Genomic DNA, 24,497 nt, shown 5'->3' with positions numbered 1-24,497 from the left:
CCAAGAGGACATATCTCATTGTTTCTCTGGACCCTGACTCGGCCCTGCTGAGCTTTCTGGGAGATGTAGTCTTGTTGAGTGACCCGCTGAAAAACCACGGAAGGTCGCGCTAAAAGTAAAGGAAACGACCTAGACACGGTGCACTGGGAATTCTGGGAGCTGTAGTTAAAAAGCCCTGCAGCCCGTCGGGGCAGCGCCTGACGGCAGAGGCGGAAGAAACTACAATTTCCAAGCATGCCGTGCGGCCTCTTTCTCGCCACACGTTCCCTTTTCCGCCCCTCTCCGCCACTATTGCCTTCCGTTCCTTTTCTATTCCGCATAGCCAGTCTAGAAAGGCTTACTAAGCGGCCGGAGAGTCTTTCGCTGTCCTGATTAGGAGGGCTCGGAGTGGAAGAGGTGAGGGTGTCCCAAACTCCTTGGGCCACGTATCTGGCTAAGTCCGGCGTCTTCGCATCGTGATCTTTTTACCCTATTCTCCGAAGCGTCCCGAGATCCCACCCAGGCCTGACCCTCCAATCTGAGCGACCCCAGGCTGGGATCCGCAGTACGCTTAGGACTGGGGCCGCGAGTGAGCCCCGACATTTGATTTTGAAGGAGTATTTAGTCTACTAGGGATCCATCCGCTGGGTCCTGGCAAATGCGGTAGATCCATGGTTTTCTGGACGTGTTTGCCCCTAGTTTTACTTCACGTTCCCTGGTCTTAGTTCATAGCCTGGTGTGGAAGAGGGTAACTGACTGAATCGGAATCTACCTTCTTAGTAGGTGGTCTCTGGGATGTCCTGAGGCAGGGAGCGTGTCGATTGTGGATTTTTAATTTTTCGCTCATCTGTTTTTTTCTTCTTCGTCATGTTCCTGTGCTTTCTTTGGATCTACTGCACTGTTTAGTGGGCTCATAGTTAATGTGGTGACAAGGACAAGCGTCTGAAGTATTTTAAATCATTTCGAAACACCATTCTCAATCACTTTTAAAATTGTACCTGGTCGCTTTTTCACTTCTAGAGCCATTAAATCATTATCTCAACTTGCCAGGTAAATCTAGATTCTGATTTGGCGCTAGAAATACAAATTCGTGTCAAGTATCCATCCAAGTTGCGTGGTTAAAAAAGACTCCAGAAATCCTATGGTGGATTATTGGGCTTATTAGACGTATTCTATGCCTATCCGTAGATATTTACAGATATTTATTTACTGTAGTTAAGTAGTGACTTTCTCTAGTTTTTCCTAGAGTGAAAAATAGAAGGACCGTGCAAGTCAGAGTGAAAATAATCCAAGAACCAGCAAACTAGAATTATAGGAGCTGTTAGAAAGGGGGCTTTGTTACTTAATCTTTTGTGCCTCATTTTCCTCATTAGTGAAATGGAAATGGAATCTGTCAGGCCTACCTTTCAGGGTTGTTCTGAGGATGACAAAGTAATTGCTTTATAAACTGGCAGTTGTGCCAGAGACATTTACAGCATATGTTCTGTGTACACCTTCAGTGTAATAGCCACTCAGAATTTTTGTATCAAATTTTTTTAATCTTTAGGATTGCTTAAAAATATTTTCTTTCTAGTTTCTTACAAGGTACCATAATGATTCATTAATAATAAAAGTTAATACTGAACATTAATTTTGTGTCAGGTATGCATTAATTGGTTTAAGCCTCACAACAATCCTTAAAGGTAAGTTTCTGTTATTAATGCCCATTATACAGATGAGGAAGCTGTTAGTAAGATTCTATATTAAAATATTTAGTATTTACTTTCTGCTAGGCACTTTTTTAGGTGTTTCCTGAGTCCTACATATTCTTCACTGCAACTCCGTATAGGTAGGATATCATTCTTTCCATTACATCTGCCAGCTTTTTCATTTGGTTTGACTCCCTGGAATTACATTTACAAAAACATTTACAAGCTACATCTGGATTCAGTAGAAATCAATTAGTGATGTCTGCCATGGGAAGGGACTAGGTAGTGGTAAATTCCCAACCATACCTTTGCCACCTCTATATCCCCTGAAAACAGAGTCAGGAAGGGAAAGTAGAATGCATTAGGAGCCATCAGAAATCTCAGCAGGGCTGCCAAGATGAGCATTTCTCAAGCTTCTATTGAGAAAACTCTATTGAGTTTTCATCTCTATTGAAATGAAAAGCAAATCAATCCTTTAGAATTTGACAATATGTAGCCTTTGGAGTTATTTTTGGTGCTGTGAAGGTTTTGGACCTAGTTCTTGGCTTAAAGCAGTTTTCACTCTAATCCAGTTGGCATTGCTAGTTTAGTTTGTAATTCTAGAGCAAGATTTTTATTCAGAGTAAAATTTAATTTTAGAGAAGAGAGAGATTTTGGTCTTTTGACTATTTTATTTATCCATTTTTTGCCAAGGCCGTCAGTTCTCAGATTTGGGCAGATACTCGTTAATAAATTAATCAAGATTGAAGAAACAGGCACGATAATTCTGCTCCTTTTAATTGCTTTGCTGTCTTTCAGGCATTTAACAAGCATCAATGAGAAAAAGATATTTATCAGTTTTATTCACTGCAGTATTTGCAGACCCTAGAACAGTGCCTCATACGTGGTATTCAGTAGATATATGTTGAGTACATGAATGCAATTATGGTGTTTTTTGTTCATGATCAAAGTTGGTGATACATTCTTATAACAATTGCCCGCCTTGTACTTTTAACTTTATACACACTTATGCTGAATACTCCAGCTCTGTTGTAGGGTCCTTCAGGAAAGGGACTGTGTTTTGCACTTTATAAATATTTCGTTCAACACCTGAGTACCTTGAACAAAGTAGAAATCAATGACTACTTGGGGGTAATTAGAGGATCAGAAGCATAGTTCAATTAGTTGGAAACCCAAGGATGTGATTTTATATGACGGGTTCAGTATTTGCTTTGCCAGATTACTTTATACATTCCTTATTACTGGGAAAGATTGTAGTTTTTGGGGGGGAATCCAGAAAGGTACATGTATCTGTTTTCCTCTTACTCCAGATGAATCGGACAAAGGGTGATGAGGAGGAGTATTGGAACAGTTCCAAGTTCAAGGCTTTCACCTTTGATGATGAAGATGATGAGCTCTCACAGGTAGGTTTCCAGGAACAGTTGCTGAAGGTCTTACCTTCCTCTGCAGTGCCATTCTAAAATTCTTTTTTTTGCATTCTTGGTAATATGGCTTTTGACCATGTCTCCAATAGGCTCAGAAATGTTTTGGGTCAGATCTTTAGAAATGTGTTCATAGAGAAGAGTTCTCAGAAAAGAGCCATCCGGCATGAATGTAAAAACTAATTCTCTGCCCTTCTTACTTTATGTTCTTTATTATTATTATTAATTATCATTTATGCCTATAGCACCTGGTCTTCCTAGGTGGTCTCCCATCCAAGTACTAACCAGGCCCGACCCTGCTTAGCTTCCAAGATCAGACATCGGGCTGGTTCAGGTGGCGTGGCCTTAGACCATGGACCGTGGTTCCACTGGGGCACGAAGCCAGGACCTTCTGCATGTAAAGCAGATATGCTAACTGCTACACTATGGAACCTTGTCCACTTTATATTCTTAAAATGATTTATTTATTTCTGTTTTTTTCTCCAAGAACCCAAAGTCTTTTATCATGTGATATAATTTATTATAATTGAAAGATGGACTAGACTAGAAGTTTTGTATTTATTGTGTCTCTTTTGCAAATGGGAAAACATTCATTTTTGGAGAGGTAAACTCAGGTTTACACAGTAAGGCATTGCTAGGGATATAAGTAGCGCTCAAAAGTGGCTCCGAGCCCTCCTAACTCTTGCCACTGGACTGCAGTATTGGCTAAAAAGCAATTCTTGGCGGTTATCTAGCAGGCTAGACTTTAGATTACAGAGAATGAAAGTGTTGGCCATCTTCAGGTTCCAATTTCTTAGCCTTCTTGGTTGTCAAAGAGAGAGGTGGGAAGTGGTAGTTGTCTGAGTGTCCTACCTTATGTTCCTCTGCAGTTAAAGGAGTCCAAGCGGGCAGTAAATAGCCTTCGCGATTTCGTGGATGATGATGATGACGATGACCTAGAGAGAGTCAGCTGGAGTGGGGAACCTGTGGGAAGTAAGTAGAAGAGGCCCTCGGAGGGGATTGGTATTCAGGGTTCTTGTCACTAATGAAGACTCTACTCGTTAGGCTCTTCAATGCTTGTCAGGAAAGAGAATGAGCTTAGACTATTTTCATATGCACATATCTGGAAATTTAACCCCAGGAAAAGATCCTTGGAGAAATATAGCAGTAATTCCTAGGTCTGCTGTCCTAGAGCTAATTCTTGGATGGCTATTTCACAGTCGTTTGGAGTGCTTGTTAAAATTAGATTCCTAGGCCTCATTCCAGAGACTCTGATTCAGTAGGTGATGGAGCAGTGTGAAGGGGGTCTCAATTGTAGTAAGCGCTGTGAGTACTACTAATACATAGTCATATTTGGGAACTACTGACGTAAGTGCTCATAACTGGTTGGCAGAACTAACTTCCTGAGCCACCGAGTCTCACTGCCCAGCGATTATATAATACTATTTAATACCTTTGCAGAGTCTGATTTTTATGAATGTTTTAAAAGTTTTTTTTTTTTTTTTTTAAATAGAGACTACTGGTGCATGATTTAAAAAAAAGTATTTAATGCAAACAGTCAACGGTTTCCCTCCCACACCGTCATGCACCTGCTCAGCCTCTGTCCTCCCCCAAAACTACTGCTGTCGTTTTTCTTCCCATGTATTCATCAGATTCTTTTTACATTTGCAAATGCATATGGGAATATATATTCTTACCCCTTTTTTATGCAAGTGATGGTGTACTTTATACCCTGCTCTTTTTACTTGATAATGTAGTTTAGAGATCTTTTCATATCAGTACATAAAGAGCTTTCTTATTCTCTCTCCCGCTTTTAAAATAGCTGTATGATATTACGGTGTATGGATTTGCTACAATTTTTTTCACCAATTAACTGTTGATGAACTTTAGATCATTGCCAATCTTTTGTTTATTTTGCTATCAATGACCTTGTATTCTGCCCATATGTGACTATATGAAAGATCAAGTCCTAGAGTGGAATTATTGACAGAGAATATTTGCACATGTGTTAGATAGATAAATTGCCCTTCACAGGGGTTTCACCAGTTTGTACTCCCACCAGCAATGTCAGAGGGTTCTTGTTTTCCCACAGCCTTGCCAACACAGGGTATTATTAAACTTTGGGATCTTTGCCAGTCTTAGAAAGGACCAATGATATCCCAGTGTACTTTTTATTTACATAATCATCTTATTAAGAGTAAAGTTGAGCATCTTTTTGTATGTTTAATAGCCACTTGAATTTCCTTTTCTGTGATCCATTTATTCCTTTCCTTTGCCCATTTTTTGTTGATTAGTCTATTTGATTCTGCCTTGATTTTTTGGAGTCCATGTTGGCCAAAGGACCAGGGCCTCTCATGAAAAGCTTTTAGAGTTTGTTGGAATGCTTGTTATCTAAAATTAATTTTGATGAGAATGACTAATTTAGTTCTTACTATCTCACAGGTATCTCATGGTCCATCAAAGAGACTGCTGGTAATAGTGGGTCAAACAGTGAACAGCTAAAGGGCCGAAACAGCTTCTCCTCCTACGCACAGCTACCCAAACCTGCTTCTACTTACTCTCTGAGCAGCTTTTTTAGAGGTAAAGAATGATGTTTAAAGCAACAGGGAGTTCTCCTTTTCCTTTTTCAAAAAACACTTGTGCTATAATTTTCAATTTTCTTGAAGTATAAAGAATTATCTTTGCAGCTGGCAGTTGGGGATTAGGAGTGGGAGAAATGAGAAAAATTCAGAGGGATTGGATTGATAAATAAAATTGATATTAACCCTGCGACAGGTACTGGAGAAATTTAGCTATGTCAAAATTCTGCCCTACTGCTCTGCTTTATTATTGGAAACCCTTGTACATTGCTCCTGGTGGGAATGTAAAATGGCGCAGCCACTGGAGAAGACGGTGTGGGAAGTCCTCAAAAAATTCAACACACAATAACCATATGATGTAGCAATCCACTTATAGGAAAATAATGAAAAGAATTGAAAGCAGAAACTGGAATACTCCAGTGTTCATAGGAGTGTTATCCAGAATAGCCAAAAGGTGGAAACAACCCAAATGCCCATTGACTGATGGATCGATTAGCAAAACGTGTGTGCAATGGAATATTACAGCCAAAAAGGAACAAAATTCTGACACATACTACAACATGGATGAACCTTAAGAACTTTACGCTAAGCAAAATAAGCCAGACACACGCAAAAAACAAATATTGTATGATTCTACTTATATGGGGTAGCCAGAACAGTCAGATTCACAGAGACAGAAAGTAGAATAGTGGTCACCAAGGGGCTAGAGGTGAGGAAGTGAAGGAGAGTGGGAAGTTAATGTTTAATGAGTACAGAGTCTCAGTTTGGGATGATGAAAAAGTTCTGGAGATAATGGGAATGGTTGTACAATGTGAATGTACTCAATGCCTCTGAACCGTAGTCTTAAGAATGGTTAAAGCGGTAAATTTTATGTATATTTTACCACAGTGAAAAATTTTTCTTTCTTGCCTTTTCTTTTTGTTATCTCAAATTTATAAAGTTGAATAAAAGTTTTTTTAAGCCTTAAGTTCCCATATTGCATAATAAGATTTTATATACATTACGTCTTTAATCAAATATGAATGGCTCTGACTTGAACTGTTCACCTCTTCCCTCATGTGTTCTTTGCTTTTAGGGAGAACTAGACCTGGAAGTTTCCAGTCCCTTTCTGATGGTAGGCATTGACCTATTTTCTTGATTACCGTGGTAGATGTTATTGATCTAGGGTACAGTCTGGGGAGTCATAGAGACAAGTAGTAATTAGATGATTAGATGGAGTTTCTCCTGAATCTACATCATTATTAGAGAAATTTTCTGATAGTAAGGAGGTAGGGGTCATTCTGGTTACAGGGGGAATGGGTGACTTCTAGGAATACTGGCTTTGGGGAGGAACCGAGGTCTACTTTAGGCTCTAAAAGTAGCTTGGGAGCCTACAAGTCAAAAAAAAGAGAGAAGAAGCAATTGAGGAAAGAGACGACAAGAATCTGGTGTCCTTCCGAACCAACTGCCTGTTCTTTTTCAGCTCTGTCTGACACACCTGCGAAAAGCTATGCTCCAGAGCTGAGGAGACCCAAGGGAGAATATAGGGTGAGTCATATCTTTCTCTGGCATGACACTTTACACGGTTCAAAGTGGTTTGACATACATTATCTTGCTCAATCTGCCCAACTTTTTTACCAGTCGTTACCTTAATTTCCTTTTATAGGTAAGAAAACTGGGTTTCTAAACATTAGGGCTTGTCTAGGGTCTCACAACCAGTAAATGGTAGAGCTTGGACTCAGAAATCTCTGATTCAGTCTTAGCAAACTGTCCTTTTCCATTTTGCTGCCTTTGGAAAACTATACTTTGAAACTTTTCATCACTGCAGTGTGGAAACTTGACGGAGCTCATATTTCCATGAAGCACATAAAAAACCAAATTGATTCATAAGGAAGAAACTATATTATTAGGTCCCGAAAAGGAGCATATCTTTCTCTTTCCTTATGTTGGCAAAGCCATTAACTAAAGTCTCAAAAATGTGACTAATTGCATATAAGGTTTAGAATCCTAAACCAAAGAGCATAGAGTTACTAATTTTGACAATTGAGTCATTCTCTCTTTGATTCATTTCTTTCTGCCTGTCTTGTCCCTGTTTTAGTTCCTTCATCAACTCAGAACAAGACTATTTCAGTTCATTTTTTTTCCCATCCATTTTCTCACAAAGTATTTCCCCTTTAGGGACTAAGACTATGAGTTTGAGATGAGGAGCTGGCATACTGATAATTCTGACCACTTAACTTTTTGGGACTCATGCGTTGTTCATATTACAGGATTACAGCAATGACTGGAGTCCCAGTGACACAGTGCGACGCCTTCGAAAGGGCAAGGTAAGGCTACTGGGCAAGAATTCTTGTGGGATTTTTGGGAAGCTGGCCAGTTTGTTCTCACAGGGAGAACATCTTGACCTCTCTCTAGTTCTATTTGTTAAACGAAGTGGTTTTCAGGAGGAAAATAAGTCTACGAAGAGGGAAAGTCAGCTGCCAAATTTGGGATTCTCCAGAGTTTAGTGTTGCTTTGATAGGGTAATGGAGAAAGAGTGGTGGATGAGAAGCAAGAGTACTTTTAAGAATGAGAGTGGTCTTTAATGTTTAGCTCTGATCCATTATATGCTAACTTTTGTATATGTTGTGAGATCAGGATTGAGATTCATTTTTTTCCCATGTACGCCGTTTGTTCCAGCTCTATTTCTTGAAAAATTACTGTCCCTTTTCAGTTGAATTACCTTGGTGCCTTTGTCAAAAATCAATGGATTATATTGTGTAGGTCTATTTCTGGACTCTATTCTAGTTCATTGATTTATTTCTCAATCCTTTTACCATTACTATACCCTTGATTATTATAGTAAATCTTGATATTAGGCAATATAAGCCATTCAACTTTGTTCTTTTCTTCCAAAATAGTTTTGGCTAGTCTGGATCATTTATATTTCTGAGTAGATTTTAGTATCAGCTTGTCATTGTCTACAAGAGAGCTGCTGGGATTTGGGGATTGCATTGAATTTATAGATCAATTTTGGGAGACTCGAAATCATAATAATGTGTCAAGTGGATCATAGACCTAAATATAAGTAAATGCTAAAACTGTAAACCTTCTGGAAGAAAATAGAGTTGAAAATCTTTGTGACCTTAGGTTAGGCAGAGATTTATTACCTAGGGACACAAAAAACAGGAAACAAAAAGAAAAATTCATAAAATGGACTAAATCAAAATTAAAAACTTTTATTCTTGAAAGCACTGTTAAAAACATGAAAATACCACCATAGCTGGGAGAAAATATTTGCAAAATACAAATATTATAAAGGATTTTAATCGAGAATATATAAAAAATAATGAATTCTCTTCCCATAATAAGAATATAAACAACCCAATAAAAAAAATTGGCACAAGATTTGACGAGTGATATCACAAAAAAGACATGCAAATGGTCAAGCTCTTGAAAAGATGCTCAACATTATTAGTTATTAAGAAAATGGGAATTGAAACACAAATACTACTATACAGTTACTAGAATGGCTAAACTGAAAAATACTGATCATACCAAGCATTGGGAGAATATGGAAGAACTCAAACTCATACACTGACAATAGGAAGGTAAATGGTAAAACTACTTGGAAAATAGTCTGTTTCTTACAAAGTTAAATATACACTTAACTTCCTTCCTAGACATTTATTATCTAAGATAAATGAAAACATAGACCATACAAAAATATTTACACAAATGTTCATGGCAGCTTCATTCATAATAGCTCCCAAAGTGGAAATAACCCAAATAACCATCAGCAGATAAGTGGAGAGACAAATGGTGGTATATCCATACAATCAAAGACTACTTACCAGTGAATAGGAACAAACTACTAATATCACAACACGTAGATTGGACTCAGAAACATGATACTGAGTGAAAGACCCCGGTTAAAAGAGTACATATTGTGTCATTCCATTTTTCTGAAATTCTAGAAAAGGCAAAACTTTGTGACCGAAAATAATGAGTGGTCGCAGAGGCTGGGGGTGGGAAGAGGATGTTGATGTCATAGTGGACAAGGACAAGGGAACTTTTCAGGGTGATGGTTGTGGTAGTTACATGGAATTATGTATTTGTCAAATTAACTGAAATATACACTAAATATGTAAATTACATGTGTGTATGTAAAGTTTTTATCATTAAAAAGAGAACAGGTTATCTTTCTACCTGTTGATTTTGGCAGGACTTCATCAGGAAATGAGCATGTTCTAGGGCATGAGGCTGAACTAGAGAGGGAACCTACTATCTTAAAGCATGCTAGGGATCAAAGTATAAAAATAAAGTGGCTTTGTTTGGGGACATTTCCTTTCATTTTTGCCCATTCTTTAGTATCCATTGACAGAAGAATATAGCAAATGGATCTTCTTCCTTGCACAATAACTCTGTTCTTATTCTGCCAGGTCTGCTCATTAGAAAGATTCCGCTCCTTACAAGATAAGCTACAACTCTTAGAAGAAGCAGTAAGCATGCATGATGGAAACGTCATTACTGCAGTGAGTTGTGGGTTTTGTTTGTTGTTCAATTGTTGTTTTCATTAGTTTCTGAAAATCCAATCAGAATAGACTTTAACATATTAGATTAAATGTCAAGTAAAGATCCTGGATTTCCTCTTGGAGTATAAGATTCTCAGTAATATGTGCTCTAAGACTCAGCTGGCAGGACATGCACTGTGTATGGAACTCTTGATTATAACCAAGAAGCAGTAGGTTTGCTCCTCTGTTCTAAAAAATAATCTGTGGGAGGAGAGATGTGAGAGTAATCTTCCTCTGAGGGAAATATCTCTTACCAGTATGGGCACTGGCATGTGGACTCCTAAGACACAACTCAGTTCCAGATGTTATTCCATCACATAGAAAAATCTGTTGCGTGGATCTGCAAAGATTCCTAATGAGTTACTAATCTCTTTCCTAGACATCAGGTGCTCAAAGCAGGGCTTTGTGTTTGAAGGGTTACGCAGGGTAATTTGTTCTTTGTTCTTTTTCCCTCTAGGTTCTGATCTTCCTGAAAAGGACACTGAGCAAAGGTGAGCATGATTTGAGGGAAATCTTCAGTCAGCAAGATGTCTGCTACATTTGAGGGGAGAATGGCATTGTGGCCTTTATACCAAGATTCACCGGCATCAGGTCTGCTTCAGAGACAGCTGGGCTGGCCTGAGACCTCAGAGTACACACCACATCTCTCAGGGGGGTCATCATCCATTACGGTGATGATTATATTAATTATAAAGCTCCCTCTGCTTATTGGACACAAAGGTGGCTCTGTTGGTTTGAGGAAGTCAGAGTCAATGCTAAATACCTTATTTTTGAATTGGTGACAACTGAAAGCTGACTCAGTGGCTAAGAGTTGCCCTGAACCATGGAATGTGTTGCTGGTGGACTGAGCCCATAGAGACGGGTACCATTAAAAACCATTCCTAGTTTCTGATCGACTTAGTAGAATTAATGTTTGGAATGTGTGAGTAGGGAGACCAATTTCACACTTGAGTAATAGGATGTAATCTCTCCCTACCTAACTGTCAGAGATCCTCTTCCGAGAGCTGGAGGTGCGGCAGATCGCCCTGAGACATTTCATTCACTTCCTTAAGGAAATTGGGGAACAAAAACTGCTTTTAGACCTCTTCAGGTAAGAGCTGATCATCTGGTCTGTTAGTGTAGTGAGTACTTTGTTCAGAGCACTCTGAAGGATACAAAGAAAGAAGACACTGGCCTTTTTTTCTGAAAATGCTTATTAGACAAGATATGGAAATGTGATAGGATAACTGATAATGCACCACAGACTCCGATAAGGTGACAGTGTAGTGGGTGTTAAGAACCAGGCTCTGGAGTCACACGCGCCTGCATTAAATGCTGGTTCCACCACTTAATTCATAGAGTGACCTTGAGTAAGTTATCTAGCCTCTTCAGGCATTAATTTCACATCTGTAAAGTGAAGGTGATGATACCTACCCCTCAGGATCCTTATGAAGATTAAAAGAGTGTTACGTAAAGTACTTAGGATAATGCCTAGTCTATAGCATTAATCAATATTAAGCATTTTTTAATAAAAGACCTAGAGTAAAGGTACCTTTTATTCCCAGTGAAGGTAGTGAGAAGTACAGTGGAAGGGCAAAGGAAGCAAATATAATTTTCAATCAGGATACTCGAGGAAAGCCTCATGAAAGTGGTTAGGAGTTGAGTCGGGCCTGTGAGCCTAGGTGGGATTCTGATAGGTAGGGAGGTAAGAGGTAAGCATGTCTGCTGGGGGCTGGGAGGGTGGGGTATCATGTTTTCCTTCTCTGTCTCATTCCAATCAGTAGGGACTATTTCCCACCTGTAGATGAAAATATGTGTGTATTGTGTTCTTTCTTCAGTGTCAGAAAAGGGGTTGGAACTTCTGTTGAGGTTGACATGTGGCCTAGGGCAACTCCAGTTACCAGTGGCTCCAGTACAGTGATGAGCTGCCCCAAAGACTAAGGTGGGAAAGCAGGTCATCTGGTTAGGGTCAAGATTACAGATGGTTAGCCATGAATTTTCAGAAGACATATGTATATCGAGGCCATCTGTTCCCTCCTTCTCTCCTTCCCTCCTTCCCGCCTTCCCAATCAACAAGGCTTTATTAAGCATCAGCTCTATGCCAGAATAGTGATGTTAATTATAGTGGACCATTCAGAGTAAGAAGGGATCAGGATATAAAAGTCCTTGTTCTCCAAAGCTGTACTACCTTTTGAGAGAGACAGAACACGACTTTACACTGTACATGAAAACAGATGAAGAGTGCCTTACTCTTTCTTCAAAACCTATAACATTACTGTGGGCTAAGGTTTTGTGGAGGCTCTGAGCCTTCCTGTCAGACCTGGTAACGTTGCAGAGTTATCAGTGCCCTGCAATGCCTTCTTGTCCCTGCTTTTCGTTCAGCTAGAAAGATCAGGGGAACAACAATAGCTGATCTACCATGTGTTTTCAAAGGGTTGCTGGTGGTAGAAAGTTTTAAGAAGGCAGGGGCTTATCTTGTGTATGAAGGCAGATGAGTTTGAATTGTGTTTCTCCTAGAGCAAACATTTTATGAAGTTACACTGCCTACATCAATAGATAAAAATGCCCCGCTCCCTTCTGCTTCTTCCCAGGTTCCTAGATAGAACGGAAGAGCTTGCGGTAAGTGTGGCCTTTGTTTCAGTCGGGGTCCTATGTAACAGAAATCTAAGCCAAAGCCCAGTCTCCAAAATCTCAGAGTGACTGAACTATTTCCTTTCCTTTGATATTGGTTATATACCCAGAAGAGGGAGGTACATATGGGAAACCTGAAAACTTAATCCAAATGATGCACTGTTTTATTGTTTTTTTAAGTGCTCTTATGATTGAATAAATATTTTTTCTTTAATAAATGAATGAAAAATGACCTGATCTATTTGTACTTTGATTTTTAGTTTCTAGTTGTTTTCAACTTCTGGTCTATAGGAATTTTTGCATTTTGGCTTCTAATACTAAAGAAAATGTTGAAAGCTAAGAGGGAAAGGAAACCAGATAGATGTAGGTCAAGCTCGTGGTACATGCAATACACATTTTGGCCAAGAGCTCAGGAACTGAGTGTTAATAGATTTTGGGGAGATTTTCTCCATCATAGAATAAACTCCTGGAATATGAAAATAAATCCGAAATTTTACCAAAAATTTAATCGTATCATTAAAACTTTAGTGATCCATTTTTTAAAGTTTGACATAGTGTAGGGGTAAGAATTTCCCAGCACTATCAACAAATAGCAAGGTTCCTTTAGTCACCACACATGTGTGGTGATAGCGGTACTCACATACAGCTGGCACATTTAATAATGTTAAACTTCTTGCACAACAGAATATAATTCAGGAAAAAAAATTTTTTTTTGTAACATTTTGTAAAAGGAACATGTACTTAATTTTTAAGGCACGGTAAAAAAGAATCTAAAAAATTCTTTATCTTAATTTAATGAAAATGGTTGACAGATTATAAGTAATCATTTTGAAAAGCTTTTTGTTTGTTTTTAATCTCCATAGGTTTGAAACTATAAGGAAGTTTTTTCAGATAGCATTCTTAAAATTTGTTGTTTTAAAGTTTCATTAGTGAAAATAAGTGTGTTTTAGGTAACTTTTTATATAAAAGTTTCGTATTTTTTTTCATATCCTCTATTATGTTTGAATTAAAGGTGATTTATCATGCATATTGCTATATATAAATTTGGAGTTTTCCAACCTTGTAGACTTTGGAAATGTCAAAGCTGGTAGTCTGCTTTAAGTTTATCCTCAGAATATGAAGCTTTCCCAAGTAGGACTTTTTTTTTAAAAGACTTAAAGCCAAAAAATTAACAGCTCTTATAGGTTACTTTCTTTAGTATTAGAAATGATTATATACCAGATATTTTATACAAGATATTTTACAAAGATTAGATTATGATATAATGTATCATTCACATCCTTATACTTATCTGTTGGCTCTAAAAGGATATATTGTCCTTCCTAAAGCCAATTCATTCTCATAATATTCATATTAACTGTCAATCTGTTTTTTAATTCTCAGAAAGTTTTTAATAATTTTACATAAAGTTATAACTTTCACAGCCATTATTATTACATCATTTAAACTAGTTCATTTTTTAAAATTTTAAAATAGCATATAAGATTTTCTTTCAGAATTATAGTTAGAACCCATAGTATTTGAATGTGAGTATTTAGTGAATCAGAATGACATGCCCTATTCATGTTACCAACGTTGTTAATTATTAGATACTTACAGGATCATGCTGCCATTGATCATGTACAAGGTCAAGGATGCCAAAAATAACATTGCAGGTAGGTGTTTAGTCCTTCTGCCTTTCAAAGGCTAAGGCCGAAGCAAAAGCTAGTTTTGGTTAAATACTGAAGGTAAAGCCAAACTTCAGAGTAAAGCCAGGTGCTCCATCTACTGAGTGCTTTATTGTAGGTCAGCACTGTCCAGTAGGACTACCTATAATAATGGGAATATTCCATATCTGTGCTGTCCAATATGGAAGCGACTAATCACATGTAGCTACTGAGCACTTCAAAAGTAACTAGTACAACAAAGACCTGAAATTTTTAAAATTTAATTAGTTTAAATTTAAGCGTAAACAAATGTAATGTATACTGCAGTTAATAGATAAATCAGATAGTGATTCTGAATCGCTCTTTGCCCTCCCACTAGCCCCACGCTCAATCCACACTGAGAAGAAATCTCCAATAATGAAGAATTTAGTTTTTAAGTATGAAAAGTCTAATTACGGAGGTACTTCATCCTTCCAAGAAGACAAAATATCTCAAGGCCTTTCTCTGTTTTTTGTAGCTGTCTCATTATCGAGAACACTTGAACATACAGGACCCTGAGAAACGAAAAGAATTTCTTAAGACCTGCATTGGGTTAGTATGGGGGAGAAAAGTTTTTAAGTATAAATGCTCTCAGGCAGACGAAGAGACTGAAAGAGAATGGAATGGATAGATAGTTGAAGGGAGAGGCTAATAATGGAGCACATAAGTATCATTAAAGATTTTCTTACTCAGGGGTTCCAAACACTAGTCCCTAAAAGAATTTTCATTGGTGGTAAGTTGAGAAAAATTAAAATGATATAGTTTTTTTCTAAAGCTAAATTTATTTAATTGAAAGACTTGCCTTTTATCCTGAAAATTTTCCCCTCCTTTTCTTTTTTCAAATGGACTTTAATCCTTTTTATTACCTTATGTATTAAAATAAAAAGTTGGTAACACTTTACCTTACATATTATTTCCAATGTTAATTGGTCTGTGAAAACACAAAGCCTAAGAAGCACTGATTCAGTACGAGCTTTCACCCAGACTAAGTCTGTTGTTGGACAGCCTTCATGTTTGGAAGGTGCTTCCTTAATTGAACTGAATCTTACTTCCTTGTGTCTTTTAAGACAGATATAGCGTGTACCCAACAGACCTTGCTTCTTCGGGTTCAGTATTCACAGCTGTTTCATTCCTCACGTGACATGATTTCCAGGTTTTACATTTAGAAATTTGTTTATGTCAGTCAGTGCAATCCTTAATTTTAATATTACCAAATACTGTGTTATATGGCCTCTGGTAAACACATTTTTATCTCTTCTAAAAATTAGCTGCGGCTCACACTTATCTGAGATAGTGGGCTCACTCACTAGTTAAGTGATTCATCAAGCATTCCAGCTTCCACCATGAAAGGATTCTAATTCATTTCTCAACAGAATCGCTAATTAGCAAAACCTTAAATACAAAATCCCAGCCAAGGTCTACTCTATCTTCTGCTCTGTTTCTATGCCTTTTAGAGATGATCTAAGGTGAACTGAGATCAGATTTATGAAGCACCATGAGCCTGTTATGCTTACAGTGGTGATTTGGTTTAGTTGGGTTTGTTTCCTGTTTGAGTAGAGAAACAGGTACTAACCTTCTGGCCCTCTTCCAGTTTGCCATTTTCAGCAGAAGATTCTGCACACATACAAGACCATTACACACTCCTGGAACGTCAGATCATTATTGAGGTTAGACTCCTCGTCTCTATGTTTCTGCTTCAATGCCAATGTTCAGGGCCATTTAGCATCTAGGAGAAATCTTTGTTCTGGCCATATTTGTCATTTTCTGTTACAGTTTCAGAGAGCCTTTCGTTTTCTCCCTCTCCATGTTAACCCCTTTCCCTCCATTGTTGTCAGGCATCATTTTTCTTCTCACTTGCTGTTAACCCAGAAGTATTTCCTCTTCATCCCAGAAGTCCCATTTCATCACTGCTTCTAGTTTTCCTCCATCCAAAATATATCTGTCATCATTTTATGGATTTGAAACTCCCCCGGGCTACACTAGGCAATTTCTTTTTCTCTTATTTGCCCCTTTCTAGGGTAGGAAACAAAGCTACTGTAGTATTAAAGGTTTCTCTCCTGCTTCTACTCCATGGACAGTGTTCTTTTTTTCACTTGGCTCACTCCACCACAGGCAAATGATCGACACCTGGAATCAGCGGGCCAGACCGAGATCTTCCGGAAGCACCCTCGGAAAGCTTCCATACTCAACATGCCACTAGTGACGACGCTTTTCTATTCCTGCTTCTACCACTACATGGAGGCTGAGGTATAGGCAAAATGTGAAAGACCCTGCACACTCTCAGTGCACCAAGGAACCTAGTTTGAAGCCAGTATTTTTATGTACTTTTATTAACAGTGGGTGTATATAGTTCTCAGAAATCCACTTGGATGCTTTCCTGGCCCACAGAAGGGGTGAGACGAGAGAGAAAAAGAGGTTTGTAAGGGCTTGTGTGGCTTCCAGTGAGCTGGCATGTACCATACATAGCACATTCTGTATCAATAGTGCTGGTCCCATAGCAGTCCATTCAAAGGTTCATAATTTCCAACAGTTTACATGGTATAGAGAAGAGCAGCAGGGTGTCAGGTAGCTGTGGCTACTTAAAAAAAATTTTTTTAAAGAGGTTTGAATTTAATGATCATAGATGGACATTTGGATTAGCATAAAATTGGGGGAAACACCATACTTATTAATCTAGCCACATTAAGTTAGGTTGTGGTGACATCTAATAATACCCGATGGAGCTTTTCTTTTAAAATAATGTCTGGGTTTAAATGGTTACAGAGTGAAATATAGAGTCTAGGTAGTGGAAGAGAAATGGGCTTGGTAGGTATTTGGGAAAGTCAATAACACTAAAATTCCTTCTCTTTTTTCATCCTAGGGGACGTTCAGCAGTCCGGTCAATCTGAAGAAGACATTTAAGGTATATATAAACTGGTCAGTGTTTTGGTAAAAGTAGTGTCATGGTACTACATGGAGTGGATGTCGCTTTGTAACCCTGTGCATTAAGTCCCTTGATATTCAGGATTAAAGATGGAAAGGAATGTGTTTGTGGGCAGTGAGATAAGGCTTTAATTGAATGGCCTGCCACAGTGCCGCAGTGCTGGGGCTTGGAAGTTAAGGGCTTCTTGATAACCAAGAGGTTTATGGATTTTCAAGGGCAGAATCAGCACAGTGGTACATTTTTCCCTGTCTTTTCCAGAATTCTCAGGTACCTCCCCTAGTACATTTCTGCTTCCCCTTAATCTTTTTTGGTCTCTGCTTCCTAGATCCCAGACAAACAGTATGTGCTGACAGCCCTGGCTGCTCGTGCCAAGCTTCGAGCCTGGCATGATGTCGATGCCCTCTTTACCACAAAGGTGGGTTCCCTGGAATGGCCTTGTGCCACCGATGCCTTGGACATGTCATTTTGTTATCCCAGGCCTCATGGGAGTCCCAGGTTCTAGTGACTGGCTTACATTTTTCTTCCAGCTTTTTATTTTTCAAAATTTCAAACCTAAAGTTGAAACAATAACATAATGAATACTAATTGTCTTTATCTACTTCACTAATTTATTAACATTTTTGCTATATTTGCTTTCTCTTTTTCTATGTGTATAGAAAAAGAGAAAGCAAATATGCCTTTTTCTTTTGCTGAAATTTGAAAGTTTTAGACATCATGACACTTCTTTATTCTTTAAAAATGTAATCATTTCTCTTTCTTCAAATCAATGTTATTAACACTCTCAAGAAAGTTAACATTAATATGATACTATTATATATATTTATATGATTTAATATTATTATATACTGTATTTAAATTAGAACTTTTTTGTTTGTTTTTGTGTTTGTTCACTGTTAGGATTTAATTAAGTATCTTGCATTGCATTCGATTGTCATGTTTCTACTGGCCGACATTTTAAATACTCATTTTTCATTATGAATTTGAGAATTTTGTTTTTCCCTTTTGTTAGTTATTTAGTTAGTTACATTAACCAGCAATACACGCTTGTGTCCAAATCAAACACTGTATTAAAGTATAGAGAATTGTGTGCCTTCTAGTTCATTCCATTCCTCGAGGCAAACACCATTAAAAGTTGGATGAGTACTTTTCATATCTTTCTTCATGAATTCATAAATAAATACCTTTTATAACATAAAGCTGTAGAGGATAGGATTTTTCTACCCAGTTAAATTCATACTACAAGTATTGTTAAGAAATTACTCATTTCATTTAGCCCTATTTCACAGACTTTTTTCTACATCATCGCCTATAAATCTAAGAACTTATTTCATACCCCTGACTCTCTTCCACCCCCTTAAGTTCCTTGACTTTTCTGAAAAACTCATCTCTTTATCTTCCTGTTTCCCGCCCCAATCCATCTAGTCTCACCACCACATTATTATAGTCTGACCTTAAAATGTAGGGAGACTAACTCAGAGTGTGTTGAGTTCGTGTCTGGCCTAGCTAACTTCTGTCATTTTCCTTTTTCAGAACTGGCTGGGCTATACCAAGAAGAGAGCACCCATCGGCTTCCATCGGGTTGTGGAAATTTTACACAAGAACAGTGCTCCTGTCCAGGTAACGGCTCCTCAGGAGAGTTGGGTACTGGACCCTCCAGGAGACCTAACTCGTAGCCTCTTACTGGTCAGAGGCCTGGCCTATTCTGGTCTTCCCTTAAGGGCAACATAATGGCTGTGTTGGGTCTTGAGATAGAAAAGGTCAGGAAGGGAAGTTCTCTTCTTCCCTTGAGAGGTAATCTGCCCTCTCTGAGGAGCATCTCCTGTGTTTAGCCATGTGGACTAGGGCCATACTGTTCAAACGATGGACAAGGAGAACTCACTGAGAAGGGACACTGGAGGGCCATGGGCACAGGGCCGGATCAGACCTAGAGCACACCTGCTGCTGGCATGGGATCCACTCTAGGATAAAGAGGAAGTGCGGCGTGGAATCCACATCATTTCCCATTGCAGAACTAGTCCCGAGGTTGGTGATGGGAATTGTCAGATACTCTACCCCTGAGCTACACCCCCACCTGATGATGAGAATTGTAGACGTCAGGTATTGTAGACAAACTCTTTTTGCCTTCATTAGGATTTTTTTTCTACCTTTCAGAGCTCTGTGTTTTATGGGTCTGGGAATCATTAATCAGAAGTACCTCTCCCCACAGATATTACAAGAGTATGTCAATCTGGTGGAAGATGTGGACACAAAGTTGAACTTAGCTACCAAGTTCAAGTGCCATGATGTTGTCATTGATGTGAGTCCCCAAGAAATAAGAACTCTGAGTTAACCCCTCAGTGGAGAGTGGGGATTCTGGTATTCTCTGTCCTGCATCCTGAGATACTTCCATTAATTTTGACTTACTGGACAAAATAGTGTGGCAAGAGTTAGTTTGGAGGCCAGCACTCCTGTGTTATTTTCCCTGCCCTCTGACTGCTTTCTCTGTGCTTTTATAAATTTGCTGCACTCAGGGAATTCATAGAACTGAATCAAGCCACATAAGTTCTGTAGACTTCACTCCAACATGGAGTTCCATTGGGACTCAACCCCACTGTCATCCCACTGTACCCTTCCAGCCTCTTCCTGAACCTTGGCTTGATGTGAGAGTGACAGAAAGAAAAAGACCTTCACAGAGAAAGTTGACCGGAGGTTTTATTATTTGTCTGTCTTGGTTTACAGACTTGCCGAGACCTGAAGGATCGTCAGCAGTTGGTAGCATACAGGAGTAAGGTGGATAAAGGGTCTGCAGAGGAGGAGAAAATTGACGCCATTCTCAGCAGCTCGGTGAGTAACTGTAGCTTACCTTTCCAGCCGTCTCAGGAGGCAAACCGTTCACAGAGTAGCATCAAGTGTATACAGGGGTCATCTGGGGACCTCGGGCTGAGACTTAAGTACAATGCTCTGAGAATCATTAAACATAGCAGGCAGGAGGGACCAACTGCTGGCAGTATGGAAGCAGATTTTGGATTCAGCATATCCAGACTGTGTAGCTTCCTGAGGATGGATAGGACCTACCTGTTGGAAGTAAAAAGGGGGGTAAAATAGATTTTAGGTATTCAGGGAACACAACTAGCTATCTCTCATAGCATGAAATTGTTGAGCTTTTTGTTAATGTGGATCTTAGAAGTTCCATGTTATATCTTTTGGGACCTGTTGGGGGTCAATCAGAAGCTAGTGAACCTTGGTCCTGAGGAGGACAGGACCAGAATAAATGCCCAAACTCAGGCTTATGAGATACAGAATAAGTGTCTAATTGGATTCTGAATAAATGAATGATACCACATATTTAAAAATTTTTTCCATTCTTCTCTTTTCCTTACAGTACCTAGCTGTGAGTCTTGTTTTATTGTATTCCTGCTTCCTCTCTGTAGGGATCAGTGAAAACTGATCATTGTTCGTTCTTTCCACAGCAAATTCGATGGAAGAATTAAGTGGCATTAGCTACCCCAAAACCTGCCTCATTTCCTCCTTTCCTGCCTGTTAAAGTAGAGAAAGCACTCTTTTTTGGGAGAGTTAGAGCATCATATTGCTTGGACCCATCATCTACAGGCAGCACCAGCTACTACTCGGACAGAAATCAGCGCCTGGACACAGACAGCTTCCAACTGATCTTCTGTCCAAGAGCCATCGATAACGCCCAAGATCTGAGTCTTCGGCTCATGAGAAAGATTCTCTCCACCTGGTGCTCACATGAAGGTGGGAGTCATTTCTAGATTGGACCCATATTGGGCAAGATCTCTTTTGGTCTAAGGAAAGTGACTGCTCTGGAAAAGAAGTCTTGACTAATGGGGTGGGCAGGTGTCATAGGGGGGGCCACTCCATTCCGCTCAGCTAATTGTGACCCTGGACTTGATGCTGGACGTTGTAGTTCTGCTATGAAGGAAGTCAGAACAGAGCCCAAATGGCTCTCTCCCAGGGGCCTCAGGAAGGGGTGCCAGTGTTGCCAGGATCTGCTGGAACTGCCCTCACACCAGACTGCACAGAGATGACCTAGATATTGTGTTGCTTCAGCCAGTATCCCTCTGCTGCCCCAGTCTACCGTCTGTCTAAAACCTTGTGGTTCTCCCATCTTCAGACTGAGATCACCTTCTGTAGGTGATGAGAACATCTCCATTATCTTTTCCTCTCCTTTCCCTTCCCCAGACCCACAACCTCATATGGAGCTCGGAATCAGCAGTGCCGGAGAGTTCTCTCTTTGTACACATAGGAGCTTCCAGAAGTTTCCCCAGGGCTAAACTCAGCAGCATTTCTGACTGTTAGGATATTAACATGGTTTTAGTTTCACAACTGGCTTTCAAGAGGATATTGTGTAATGCTAGATTCCTGCACTGTACCAATATTAGCCTTTCTTCTCTGTGACTGAACTGGGTTTCCTGAGACATGCGTAGACTCCCAATAAAGCTGTTTCTTCCTTAGTGCCTTCTTTCCCTCTGCTTGTTTTGTGCAAAACAATGAAATAGTTGCCCTGTCTCTTGGGACCACTACAAATCAGCCTCAGTGACTGCATTCAGCAGCCTGTCAACACATGTCAGGTTATGGAGTAGTGATGCTTAGAGCAGGACCATGTGGGTTGATGGGAGCATTGAGCTGGGAGACAAAAGGCCTGGTCTCTCGTCCCAGCTCTGCCACTGACAAGCTGTGTGATGGTGAGTGAGTCCCTTTCTCTCTGAACTCATTATCTTAATCTGTAAGAGGAGCACCTGATTCTCTCAGAGCTTGTAGAATTCTATGCTTCTGTGACTGCACAGTGGATAATGTGATAGGAAGAAGAGAAGATGCTGGTACAGAGGCATACGGCCTGCTTTAAGGCAACCTGGTTTTCAGCTGGAGGCAATTTTGCCCCCCCCCAGGCGGTGTGTCAGTGTCTGGAGACGCTGTCACCACAGATGGATGCTGGTACTACTAGTAGATAGAGGCGAGGGGCGCTGCTAACAGCCTACAATTCACAGGACAGACTCACAACAAAGAATTATCCTGCTCTAAGGGGGTTGGACTTCAACTTTTGTTCCTCCACTTTGCAATTCCAGGTAATTCACATTTGGTTCCTTTCCTGATCGATCATCCCTCTTGCTGTTAAAGAAACAGGAGTTTAATTTGCTAAATTGTGCTAAAATTATTGGCTGGTCTTCAAATAACAGTGGTAACTTTAAGTTAGTGTATGAGCCAGGGTTCATTTAGAGGAGCAGACCACTGGGAATACATAGTCTGCGTTTCTATCTAATCTGTATGTGGGATTCATTACAGGAGTTTGACCTTCCTCAAGAATTGCGGTTGGTTAAACAATCTCTGGAGGGTTGTCTGCATGGCCGGTGGTAGAGCTGGAAATCCATGGGGCGGACGGTGGGGGAGGCAAGATGGGTACAAAGTGAGGGGAGAGAAAAGACAAGCTGGAGCCCATGGGAAGGTATTGGAACCTGTGTCAGCTCTTACTGCCTCCAGTCTTGAAGTGGGTGTCCTGCAGGAGAAGCCAGCTGGCGGCCTGTCTCACAGAGCTGAACACAGACCTGGCCCAAGAGTGTGAAAAGCTGCAGGAAGGTGCAGGGGAAGGTATAGCAGCTGCAGGCCCAGCTGCTGCCCCTCACCAGCAGAATCACCACAGACAACCGAAGTGGCTGCCCCAACCTCACAAGAATAAACACACGCTGGTTGTCACTTCACTTCCACCCTCCAGATCTTATACAAAAATTTCTCTTGTGGCACACCCTAATCAGATACATACAGAGAAAGAAAACGTAGGTCAGTCTAACCTACTTAACATGTAATGAAGCCACGAACCACTGGATCCCCATTTTTTGAGAATGAGGAAATGAAGGATGGGCCTGGAGTCCATGCTCATGCAGGTTAACCTGTGCTGTATTGGTCATGCTGAGCTGGGACATTCGGAGCTCCTCCTTCAGATCAGGAAATATCACTCTGCGACATTAGGTTGAACTATCTACCCACTGTGTTGGTCTAAGGAAGTGCTTCTTAGACTTCATGAGAACTTCCACACTCTTCTTCAAGTGCTGGAGACTGCTTTTAAAGAGATCGAGAGTCTGCAGCCAGGCCACTCTGAATGTACCCGCTCTCGTCTGATCTCGGAAGCTAAGCAGGGTCGGATCTGGTTAGTACTTGGTGGGGAGACCACCTAGGAAGACCAGGTGCTGTAGGTGTAAAAAAAAAAGAAAAAAAGAATCACCAAGACAAGTACTGAAACCACAGAAGTAAAACAAAACAAAACAAGAGAGAGAGTGATGCAGCCATCCTATAAAAGGGATTGGAGAAGCCAGGCATGAAAAGTCACAGATCGAATGATTCCATTTATATGCAATATCCAGAAAAGGTAACTCTATGGAGAGGAAAAGCAGATCGGTGGTTTCCAGGAACTGATTGGGGGGTGGGAGTAACTCCATAATGGGTGCAGGTTTCCTTTGTGGGGAATGAGACTGTTTTGAGCTAGAGAAGGGTAGAGGAGGGTGCACAGCATTGTGAACATACTGAATTGTTCACTTTCAATTGGCTATGTTATGTGAATTTCACCTCAGTAAAAACCTTTTTTAAGTTAAATGCAGATTAGAGACAAGTGGTTTCAAGATCTGATCTCAATTTCACCATTGCTATACAATAGAATTTTAAATATCATTTTCCCCAGTTTTATTTAGGTATAATTGACAAATAACTTGTATGTATCAAGGTGTACAACGTGATATTTTGATAGACATTGTGAAATGATTACTACAATCAAGTTAAATAACATGTCTATCATTTCAAAGTTACCTTTTTGTGTGTGTGTGGTAAAAACACTTAAGATCTACTCTTAGCAAATTTCAGGTATACAATACAATAACAGTGTTATTAACTATAGTTACCGTAATGTGCATTAGATCCCCAGAACTTATCTTATTCATTGATTTCTTGAGCACAAAAATAAGAGTTTTGAAAACTCCATGTGTATGGCTAAGATCTATATGATGTTCCAGTCTGCAAAAAAAAAAAAAAAAAAAAAAATCCGGAACTTTCTGTTGGGAAAAGAGGGTCCCACACTGCCCTTGTGCAGTAATAAGAAGTAGTGAAAGGAATTCG

The 24,497-nt window shown here is 39.7% G+C and overlaps 1 protein-coding gene and 1 pseudogene across 4 annotated transcripts; both read left to right on the top strand.

Moving 5' to 3' along the window:
• Positions 1-208: 208 nt before the first annotated feature.
• VIPAS39 (VPS33B interacting protein, apical-basolateral polarity regulator, spe-39 homolog) lies at positions 209-21,853 on the top strand. Of its 4 annotated transcripts, none has more exons than XM_016156610.2 (20): positions 212-396; positions 2,978-3,070; positions 3,958-4,060; positions 5,510-5,647; positions 6,722-6,760; positions 7,109-7,173; positions 7,896-7,952; positions 10,047-10,139; positions 10,636-10,669; positions 11,166-11,268; positions 12,749-12,776; positions 14,952-15,025; positions 16,065-16,140; positions 16,586-16,720; positions 17,334-17,375; positions 17,722-17,811; positions 18,927-19,013; positions 19,603-19,692; positions 20,115-20,219; positions 20,846-21,850. In XM_016156610.2, exons 2-20 carry the CDS (start codon positions 2,978-2,980, stop codon positions 20,864-20,866), a joined length of 1,473 nt encoding a protein of 490 aa, XP_016012096.1. In that variant the 5' UTR covers positions 212-396; the 3' UTR covers positions 20,867-21,850. The 4 variants fall into 4 exon arrangements, 2 of the variants coding, with proteins under 2 accessions (XP_016012096.1, XP_016012097.1); XM_016156611.2 differs by lacking the exon at positions 212-396 and adding an exon at positions 1,784-1,807 and having other exon boundaries at positions 20,846-21,853; XR_001598348.2 differs by lacking the exons at positions 20,115-20,219; positions 20,846-21,850 and adding an exon at positions 19,226-19,493 and having other exon boundaries at positions 209-396.
• Positions 21,854-23,468: 1,615 nt separating this feature from the next.
• On the top strand, positions 23,469-23,587 carry LOC118601473 (annotated as a pseudogene).
• The last annotated feature ends 910 nt before the right edge of the window (positions 23,588-24,497 follow it).

The sequence above is a fragment of the Rousettus aegyptiacus genome, unplaced genomic scaffold (assembly GCF_014176215.1).
Source record: "Rousettus aegyptiacus isolate mRouAeg1 unplaced genomic scaffold, mRouAeg1.p scaffold_m13_p_3, whole genome shotgun sequence".
Classification (NCBI taxonomy): Eukaryota; Metazoa; Chordata; class Mammalia; order Chiroptera; family Pteropodidae; genus Rousettus; species Rousettus aegyptiacus.
This window is presented reverse-complemented; position numbering and strand designations above follow the sequence as displayed.